Source organism: Salmo salar, chromosome ssa01, assembly GCF_905237065.1.
Source record: "Salmo salar chromosome ssa01, Ssal_v3.1, whole genome shotgun sequence".
NCBI lineage: Eukaryota > Metazoa > Chordata > Actinopteri > Salmoniformes > Salmonidae > Salmo > Salmo salar.
In genome coordinates, this window is record NC_059442.1 from 150,812,242 (window position 1) to 150,823,289 (window position 11,048).

Consider the following 11,048-nt stretch of genomic DNA (forward strand, 5'->3'; position numbering starts at 1 on the left):
GATTTGTACTGAACGACACATTTCCCCAAAACGTTCTTGAGCAGCCCGAGTAGTGCCTTGGTCTGATCTCACAGGAGAAGGAGAGGTGTGTTGGATCTATGTGAATGATATGATAAGTTCAACTGATATTATGAATTTATTTTCTATATGATGAATTTCCTTTTAATAAAGGAGTTAAACAGTCCCTCTATCCTGTCTTGTATCTAAAGATGTGTTTATGTCTGCTAGCCCTCTTTATGTGTTTCCTGTTTAGTGATGTATTCTATCTCTTCCATCCCCAGCTGTCAAAGAGAAAAATCTAAGGTAAAACATATAGGTTTTATTTGTTATTTACAGAATAGGTTTTGTCATTATGAGTATCATTATGTTACTGTACATTACTCACATCAACATCTGAAATATTTATAGAAAAATTCATGAAATAAGACCTACACCACATACATGAGCTAAATTTGCTCTGAATTGTTACATAATCGCCACAAATACATTTTGGGTAACTGTAAATGTAACACCTGTATTAGCAGCCATGGACATTTCTGTATTGTTAGAATCTGTGCTGCTGTGTCAGTTCACCATCATAGACTCTTGCTTAGTGTGTGAGTCAGAAGAGGGTAGTGATGAGGTCTCTCTCCAGGAAGGTGGTACATGCGCTAGCCGTCTCCTCCATAGACTTGGACCAGCCTGCCAGGTTACCTGCTACATACGGCAAAACACCTGACGTCACCTGGTTGTAGTAACACACCTGGAACACAGAATAAGACATGCACACCTGGTGTTAACACATTTTATATGAATTGTGAGGTCTATGGAGGGCTAATGAAGACGTGATGAAAGCTAACAAGTTATTATACTGTGCTTATTAACCCTATTAGTCCCGAGACCTCAGCAAAAATCAGATTTCATTTAAATGACTTTCATTTATCTGCATGGCTTCCATTTATATTTAGCCTCACAATGAATTGTTTCACCATTTTCTTTTCAGGAAACTAGGGCTACAAGTAGAACCCAATTTGTAATAAACAGTTGCATTCATTAATTTTATTGACAAATGTCAATGAAAAATAAGATACGAAAAAAAAAAAAACAGCTAAAAAAATGTTAAGAATGCTGTAAGTACAGATGGTTTGCTCTGTGGGAAATGTATATCCTACTAGTGAGTGACAACTGTGTGGAGTTTGTGACAGCAACTATGTGAGCTTATTGCAGTATTATAGATACTAGGTGGTGTGGGTAGGCAGCAATACATCTGCCACGCTGATCCTCAACACTGGGGTGCGTGCTCAGTCCCCTCCTGTACTCCCTGTTCACCCACGACTGCATGGCCAGGCATGACTCCAACACCATCAATAAGTTTGCAGATGACACAACAGTGGTAGGCCTGATCACCGACAACAACGAGACAGCCTATAGGGACGAGGTCAGAGACCTGGCCGGGTGGTGCCAGAATAACAACCTATCCCTCAACGTAACCAAGACTAAGGAGATGATTGTGGACTACAGGAAAAGGAGGACCAAGCACGCCCCCATTCTCATCGACGGGGCTGTAGTGGAGCAGTTTGAGAGCTTCAAGTTCCTTGGTGTCCACATCAACAACAAACTAGAATGGTCCAAGCACACCAAGACAGTCGTGAAGAGGACACGACAAAGCCTATTCCCCCTCAGGAAACTAAAAAGATTTGGCATGAGTCCTCAGATCCTCAAAGGTTCTACAGCTGCAACATCGAGAGCATCCTGACTGGTTGCATCACTGCCTGGTATGGGAATTGCTTGGCCTCCGACCACAAGGCACTACAGAGGGGAGTGCGTACGGCCCAGTACATCACTGGGGCTAAGCTGCCTGCCATCCAGGACCACCGCCGCCCACCACCTGCCAACCCCTCTTTTACGCTACTGCTACTCTCTCTTTATCATATATGCATAGTCACTTTAACCATATCTACATGTACATACTACCTCAATCAGCCCGACTAACCGGTGCCTGTATATAGCCTCGCTACTGTATATAGCCTCGCTACTGTTATTGTTTTTCTGAGTGACACGTTCATTATAGTAATTTGTTTGACCTGCTGGCCGCAATGAATTCTACAGCAGGATTGATAAGCGCACCTCCAGCTCAGTGGCTCTGGAGACGTGCTCTCACCAAGAACTGTCTGTCACATATGCGCATAGGAAAATAGGCCATGCTGCAGGTAGCATAGAGAAGAAAAATACATGTTTAGAACTGATAATTGATCTCATGGTGCAAATATGAATGCAATTAATTGATTATGGAAGGTTATGATGGACACAGCTTTGTCGAACCAAAACATATACAGCCTCTGCTCAACAAACTCGAACTCGAGAATGAATCGTTTGGGGGGGTATCTGCAGTTCGCAAACGATATTGTGATAATCACCCGCACAGCAGTAAAACAGTTGCATGACACCAAGAATCATTCACAATCTAGTCCTATTGTGGCCGCAATTAGACCTTGTTTCAAAGGAATCAAGGAATAATCGTATATGTATGACTAGCAATCACATGTACATAGTTTAAATCACAATTTTGCAAGGCTGTCACAAATGACAGCGCCAATGAGCCTTTTCTGGTGAATGAGATGTGACTGAGAGGCTTGTGGAGTCATGACTCGAGGTTTCAGTTCATCGTTCGCCAGTAGGGGGTCTTGCATGCACTGGGTATTACTGAATCAAATGAACAAAATTAGTTTAAAGATTTGTTCTTTTAACTGAACGACTCAATAAGATCAAAGTCAGTAAAACGAGCCAAACTTCCCATCACTCGAGTGTGTGTCTGCCTCACCTTGCAGCTGTTGAGTCCCAGGCTGTGGATGAGGAAACCGGCACACTTGGCCTCGCTACGGAGGAAACCCTCCACAGGGGGAACTGTTGTCACAGTTACAGACCTCAGGGCCACCACATAGGGGTCACTGTAGAAGAAACACACATATAGTTACAGAAATCAGAATGATCACATAACCATCACCACTGTAGAAGACAGGAACACGCACACACACACAAACATTATTCTGAAGGAAACCTTACTCGTCATTGCAGGGCTGTCTCTTTGATAGCAGGAACACAAAGTCGCGGCTCTTGCCTCCATTGATAGGGGGGCATTTAATGTGATATACTGTCTCTTCCTCATCCGCCCTCTCCACCTCCTCACAGCTCCTACAGAAAGAAGGGGGTGTGAGAGATTAAAGGTTTAGTTAGTTTAATGAACATAAAGCTCTGTGTCGGTCATACTTACAGGTAGTGTTTGTCCCAAAGAGGTCGCAGCGTGAGGTCAGCCAGTAAGGTGAAGGCATGGAGGGCAGAGGTCATGACCTCCATCTGAACTTGGACACAAAGCAGCTCCACCTCCTCATGGACATACACAGCGACCTGGATACACAAACATACAACAGAGTAAGGACAACGTAAAAGAAAAATGGTGTCCAACTCCAAAAAGGACAGAGAATCTCCTTTTCATTTGTCATAAGAAACTAGCTCCCTGGTATACAGAAAATACCCAAGCTCTGAAGCAAGATTCCAGAAAATTGGAACGGAAATGGCGCCACACCAAACTGGAAGTCTTCCGACTAGCTTGGAAAGACAGTACCGTGCAGTATCGAAGAGCCCTCGCTGCTGCTCGATCATCCTATTTTTCCAACGAATTGAGGAAAACAAGAACAATCCGAAATGTATTTTTGATACTGTCGCAAAGCTAACTAAAAAGCAGCATTCCCCTAGAGAGGATGACTTTCACTTCAGCAGTAATAAATTCATGAACTTCTTTGAGGAAAAGATCATGATCATTAGAAAGCAAATTACGGACTCCTCTTTAAATCTGCATATTCCTCCAAAGCTCAGTTGTCCTGAGTCTGCACAACTCTGCCAGGACCTAGGATCAAGGGAGACACTCAAGTGTTTTAGTACTATATCTCTTGACACAATGAGGAAAATAATCATGGCCTCTAAACCTTCAAGCTGCATACTGGACCCTATTCCAACTAAACTACTGAAAGAGCTGCTTCCTGTGCTTGGCCCTCCTATGTTGAACATAATAAACGGCTCTCTATCCACCGGATGTGTACCAAACTCACTAAAAGTGGCAGTGGCAGTGCATCTGTCCTCGTGCTCCTAGACCTTAGTGCTGCTTTTGATACCATCGATCACCACATTCTTTTGGAGAGATTGGAAACCCAAATTGGTCTACACAGACAAGTTCTGGCCTGGTTTAGATCTTATCTGTCGGAAAGATATCAGTTTGTCTCTGTGAATGGTTTGTCCTCTGACAAATCAACTGTAAATGTCAGTGTTCCTCAAGGTTCCATTTAAGGACCACTATTGTTTTCATTATATATTTGACCTCTTGGGGATGTCATTCAAAAACATAAATGTTAATTTTCACTGCTATGCGGATGACACACAGCTGTACGTTTTGATGAAACATGGTGAAGCCCCAAAATTGCCCTCGCTGGAAGCCTGTGTTTCAGACACAAGGAAGGGGTTGGCTGCAAACTTTCTACTTTTAAACTCGGACAAAAAATTAGATGCTTGTTCTAGGTCCCAAGAAACAAAGAGATCTTCTGTTGAATCTGACAATTAATCTTGATGGTTGTACAGTCGTCTCAAATAAAACTGTGAAGGACCTCGGCGTTACTCTGGACCCTGATCTCTCTTTTGACGAACATATCAAGATTGTTTCAAGGACAGCTTTTTTCCATCTACGTAACATTGCAAAAATCAGACATTTTCGGTCCAAAATTGATGCAGAAAAATTCATCCACGCTTTTGTTACTTCTAGGTTAGACTACTGCAATGCTCTACTGTCTGGGTTGGTGATAACTATTATTTGACCATGCTGGTCATTTATGAACATCTTGGACATGTTCTGTTATAATCTCCACCCGGCACAGCCTCTCTAGGTTTCTTCCTAGGTTTTGGCCTTTCTATGGAGTTTTTCCTAGTCACCGTGCTTCTACACCTGCATTGTTTGCTTTTTGGGGTTTTAGGCTGGGTTTCTGTACAGCACTTTGATATATCAGCTGATGTAAGAAGGGCTATATAAATACATTTGATTTACAAAATTGCCATATAATGCCTCCGTTCATGCATTTGTGTGTTTCTTACTCTGTCACTGATGCTGCTGGCTTCCCAGTCTTGTTTCCCAGCCAGTACAGTCAGAGCTGCTACGTTGTTATAGCCCAGATACACCTGCAGGGGACGATAGGAGAGAGAGACAGTCAGCTGAGAAATAATGAGTGCATCTCAGCTTCAACCAACTTGTCTTCTGGCATGGCAGCTGTGGTAGAAAAAGTTCTCAATTGTCATACTTGACTAGAAGTAAAGATACCTTAATAGAAAATGAAAAATGAAAGTCACCCAGTAAAATACTACTTGAGTAAAAGTCTAAAAGTATTTGGTTTTAAATATACATAAGTATCAAAAGTAAAAGTATAAATGATTTCAAATTCCTTATATTAAGCAAACCAGAGTAATTTACAGATAGCCAGCGGCACACTCCAACATCCTTTACAAACAAAGCATTTGTGTTTAGTGAGTATGCCAGATCAGAGGCAGTAGGGATGACCAGGGATGTTCCCTTGATAAGTGTGTGAATTCAACCATTAATTCACGATCACTTTTAAAATACAATAATCCTGTGCTGCTCAGCATTCAAAATGTAACGAGTACTTTTGGGTGTTAGGAAAAATGTATGGAGTAAAAAGTACATTATGTTCTTTAGGAATGTAGTGAAGTAAAAGTAGTCAAAAATATAAATAGTCGTGTCAAGTACAAATACGCCCCAAAAATACTTAAGTAAAAATACTTTAAAGTACTACTTAAGTACTTTACACCACTGCATGGCAGCAATGTGGTTGAATGCAAGAACAGTCAGGTACCAAGGCTAGCTTAGCTAGAACAATGGGTGCTGGTAGTGTCATGTTCATTACATGGTTGTAGTACCTGGTTGCTTTTATCCCAGGGGACAGAGAGAGGAGCCTCCTCCTTACAGGATAGGATGTGCTTTCTAGCCATGCGTATTCTCTTCCTGACAATGGCAGACAGATATCTCCTCTCCCCGTCCTGGGTGGTGTATGTGACTTGGGGGAAGGCAGGTACGTCACCAGGTGTGTTAGCCAGCTGGTAGATGAGGAAGGCACTGTTGATGTGACGCGGTTTGTTCGCGGTCCACTCCTCACAGTTATAGGCCTCCACTCGGACACCTACCTCGATACTATACACACAGGCCCACACACATTTTAAATACTATGCCAATTACATTTCCATAGGATCCCATTATCTGAAAGGTAAGACAGATGACTAGACATGTTACCTGTTGTTAAATGTGTTGTTGACCACAGCCTTAAAGACCAGTCTGTCTCCTACAGAGGAAGGACCTCTGAAGCGGAACATGTCTACAGACCTCAGAGAGGGGAAGCAGCCACACAGACGACTGGAGAGAGAGAGACAGAGAGGGTTAGTAGGGTGTGTGTGTGTGCGTGCGTGCGTGCGTGCGTGCGTGCGTGCGTGCGCGTACCTACCTGGCTGCCACTGTGGCTGCGTTCTCCATCCAGGCCATGATCTGTCCTCCGAAGGTGTTGCCATGGTGATTAGCATGTGGAGGCAGTACCAGCTCGATGCTCTCTACACGCGTGAACTCTGTGGACACAGCAGACAGCGGGTCTCTCCTGCTACACACACCTGGAGAGGAATAGTTACCTGATGGGGAGGAACAGGTACAGACATGGGGAAAAAAGAGATGCAATGACACGTCTAGTACAACTAATCACCAACTCAGCCCTCAGACAGACATGTAAGTTGCTTCATCATGTGGCTCTGACAGAGAGCCTTACACATAGATAACCCACTGGGCACACTGCGTCATTTCAACATGGATATTTGGGTAATATTTGTTGAGACGTTGATCAATGAGATTACAACCTATATTCACCCACTCAAAAAGACAGCCAAAGGTTTGTTGAATTTCCAATGTGTTATCACTGCATTTTCAACCATTTAAAAGCGCAGCAAAGTTCAAATGGGAATAAAATGTCAGATATTTAGTTTATTTATTCAACAGATTAATGTGTTATCACTGTACTTCATCTAATAGCACAACCAAATGATCTGGATTCCAGTTGAGATTACATTAAAAAGTACATCATGGTGCAAGTGATCAACGCTGTTCGAGATATTGCGCAGATTATTACAGCAATTGTGAAGATCTCCACAGACCCGCTATCTTAAACTTGCATGAAATGTATGATTACATAAGATATGTATAGTCATAGTAACCTCAAAATGTGGCCATGCTACTAATTTTAAGGTTGAACGTTGCATAACTTTAGGCTATTTGCTGTATTACAAAAGTAGTATTGAATTGTGTTTGGTTGACAACGCAACCAAGTATCAACATTAAAAAGACATGTATCAACTGCTTGGATAGTTCCATCTGGTTGAGTTGGAGACATGAATCTAATATAACATTTATTTATTGTATTTTAAAAGTGATAGGGAATTATGTTTGGTTGTCAACACATATAGCGTCTGCTTGGATAGTTCCATCTGTGCCACTGACTTAGTCTGGCTTTATTTCCAGCTTGTCTACAAATGAATAATTAATTTGTTGGAGTCCCGTCTCCATCTCAACCAAAAATCTAAGTTAGAGAATAGGACTAAATCAAATCAAACTCTAAATGAGCTTCAAATATAGTTTGATTTGATTTAGTCCTATTCTGTAACTTAGATTTTTGGTTGAGATGGAGACGGGACTCCAACATATAAATTATTCATTTGTAGACAAACTGTGGTACAGATGGAACTATCCAAGCAGAAGATACATCTCCTTTCAATGTTGATATATGGTTGCATTGACAACAAAACACAATTCAATATCACTAAATATCATTACATTTTACATCAAGCTTGAAACCCTAGGCCTATTGTATTGTCTATTTTTAGTTGATTACTGGGTTCAATCAAACAATTCCTGTTGATGTCTTTGTAAATGCTATATAGGCTTAAATAGCATCATTGATGATTGATAAAGTGTGGTCACATTTCATTTGCTCTGTTACACCTACCCTTTGGAATGACTTTGATGGTAACAGTGAATCTATTTTGTTTTTAAGTGGATCTTTTAACAATCATTCTCACAATAGCACATTGGTAACAAATATAAGAGCTGGGCTTAGTTAATACCTTGGATGTGAGACCAACATAGCTGTAGATACATTTCCCAGTAGGAGGTGCTGCCCAGCCTATAGTTTTTTCTGGATAGTGGATATAACTTAGAAAATCTGACATTGTTTTAAAAGTACAAATTCAACATCATTTATACAAGGTTTTTGTATTTTGAAATGTGGTTACCATGATGACATAATCCTGTGGTTGAAATTTCACCCTAACAACAACAGTTTACATTGATTACTTTTTTTTAACACATTTTTTCCCACATCACAACGTTGATTCAACCAGTTTGTGCCCAGTGGGTACAGTGTATCTGAAAAACAATGTGTTGGCTCTTCTCTTTGTGTTGGTGTGTATGGATGCCTTTCTCTGTCCTCTTGCTGACTCTTCGTCCATTCCATCAGAGCACTGTACCAAACAAACTCTCTCTATCTCAGCTACAAAAGGTATTTATTTGTTTATATCCGCCCATTGAAAATGAGTTCAAGGGGCAATTATAGTTCCTCTCAGAACAAGATAACCTAAGTCAAGATAACGACACAGATTAGGACACAATATCCCAGGCTGACACACACACACACACACACACACACACACACACACACACACACACACACACACACACACACACACACACACACACACACACACACACACACACACACACACGCGCGCGCGCGAGAGAGAGAGAGAAATAGAGAGAGGGTTAGAGAGAGGTCTAGAAAGAGAGAGAGAAATACAGAGAGGGAGGTCTAGAGAGAGAGAGCGTGATAGACAGAGAGACTGACCGTTGGCTAGTGTGTGGTAGTCTTGTAGCAGGGTACTGAAGGTCTGTTCATTGTAAAGGCGAAGTCTTCGTCTCTCTGAGGCCAGAGAATGCTGCAGCTGCTCCTCTGCAGAACACAGATCCTCCACCAGCCGCAACAACACCTTCTGTGGTCCTGCTGGCTTTCCAACAAAGGTGGAGTAGGCCACACATACCAACCTCTCCACATGTTCCCTCACATCCTGCACTGACACACGGATTCCAACCTACACACACACACAAAATGGTTATATTATACATTAAAATATATATATATAATAATTGTACATGCGTGCGTAGTGTGTGTGTGTGTGTGTGTGTGTGTGTGTGTGTGTGTGTGGTCTTACCTCCATGCTAGTTGTGAAGGCTCTGTTGACTTTGGACTTGATGGTAATCACCTGACCAACCCTGCAAACAACATTAGAAATATTAAAAACGTTATATGCATTTGATTGATTGATTGACTGATTGATTGACGTGTACCTTCCAGTCTCCTCAAACTGGATGTCGTCCATGGATAGTGTCACACATGCCATCCCAGCATGACGCTCAGCTAAGGGACACACACACACACACAAACACACTGTTAACTCACATTGTCAATCTTTATATTTACAGTATCTATGTTTCATCTCTCCAACTGGGGCCGAACTACAATTACAGTAACATGCCAATCCTCAACATCCTCATGGGGATAACACAAATCTCTTTTTATATGTTATTGTGCACACACACACACACACACACACACACACACACACACACACACACACACACACACACACACACACACACACACACACACACGTAGGGGAATGTTAGTAGGTGAGGGGTCAGTGCACTGCTGTTACCCTGTCTGTCCAGCAATGGCCACTGAAGGTCAGCTCTGTCACACACACCCTACTTGGTGTGTGTGTGTGGGGGTGTGTGTGTGAGGTGGCAGACACTACCCCTGATGTCTAATCAGTTTCTATTCCTGAACTCTAACACTGTTCCTAGTCTCTATATTGTTACCATTTGCTCAGCATTTACACCAGAGGAAACTCTCCACCTGATATTTAGATACAGATGGGAATAGCAGTGTAAAGTTTCCATGAACTTTACATTGTGTCTACTTTTCTGTCTTCTTTGCATGGAAACAGACACAAAGACACACACGTACGCACAGCCACATGCGCACGCACACACACACACACACACACACAGTATATACTGACCAGCGAGGCAGGCGATTGTGTCCATCCATTTAAGTAGCTGCCCAGCACTCAGGTCTCCTTGGTGATCTGCATGGCATGGCTGTATAGACTGGCACATCTGGACATCCATAGGAGCAGGGGTTTGTCCACGACATGAGCCCAGGAGAGGAGCAGCCTGAGTAGACCGATGCCTCTGGATCTCTTGGTCCTTATGGGGCTCCACAGGGCATGACCCCCGGTGTACACCCAGGCTCGGAGCATATTGAGTGGGCAAAGGCACAGGACCCTTCAGATCCTGGAGGTAGTGGTTGTCCAGAGTGAAGCCATTCTGGAGGCTTTGGGTCATCATGACTCTATTGCTTCTCTGAGTAAGTGCCTAGAAAATCAGTATACCAGCCTATCTCAGTCCCTCAGTGAGAGCAAGTGAGTGAGATGGCAGTGTAACACCACTCTGTCCCTCCCTCCTTCATCTGTAAATCTTATCTGTGGTAAATCTTATCTGCTGCTCTAAGCCCTATGACGTAAACACACACACCGTTACACACTGTGGCAATGAGTTTCAATCATAGTTCTCGCTCAATTTCATGACACACTCCGACATTGGGGGTCTGGCAAGGGAGATGGAAAACTGGACAGGAAACTGTCACCAAACAGCGCCAAACTCAGTCATATGACATGACACACAATCCTCTACATTCCCGAGACTTGGCTGGTACACAGACGTGCGTGCGCACACACATACGTAACACACACTACAGATGGATTCTGACAGCCCGGTGCGCTGATATTATTGGTCTATTCCGGGGTCACGAGTACTATCTATCTGCAGACTGCAGTAACTACATGGGATGATTATAGCCTACCTTATC

At 42.7% G+C, this 11,048-nt stretch overlaps 1 protein-coding gene across 1 annotated transcript; it reads right to left on the reverse strand.

Moving 5' to 3' along the window:
• Positions 1 to 299: 299 nt before the first annotated feature.
• On the reverse strand, positions 300 to 10,761 carry LOC106568307 (acetyl-coenzyme A thioesterase). Its single transcript, XM_014138529.2, has 12 exons — positions 10,201 to 10,761; positions 9,467 to 9,536; positions 9,331 to 9,391; positions 8,967 to 9,210; positions 6,531 to 6,708; positions 6,323 to 6,442; positions 5,953 to 6,223; positions 5,116 to 5,199; positions 3,251 to 3,384; positions 3,043 to 3,171; positions 2,801 to 2,927; positions 300 to 742 (listed from the first exon to the last, which is right to left on the reverse strand). The coding sequence occupies exons 1-12, from the start codon at positions 10,526 to 10,528 to the stop codon at positions 602 to 604; spliced, it is 1,887 nt and encodes a 628-aa protein (XP_013994004.2). The 5' UTR covers positions 10,529 to 10,761; the 3' UTR covers positions 300 to 601.
• Between the last annotated feature and the right edge of the window lie 287 nt (positions 10,762 to 11,048).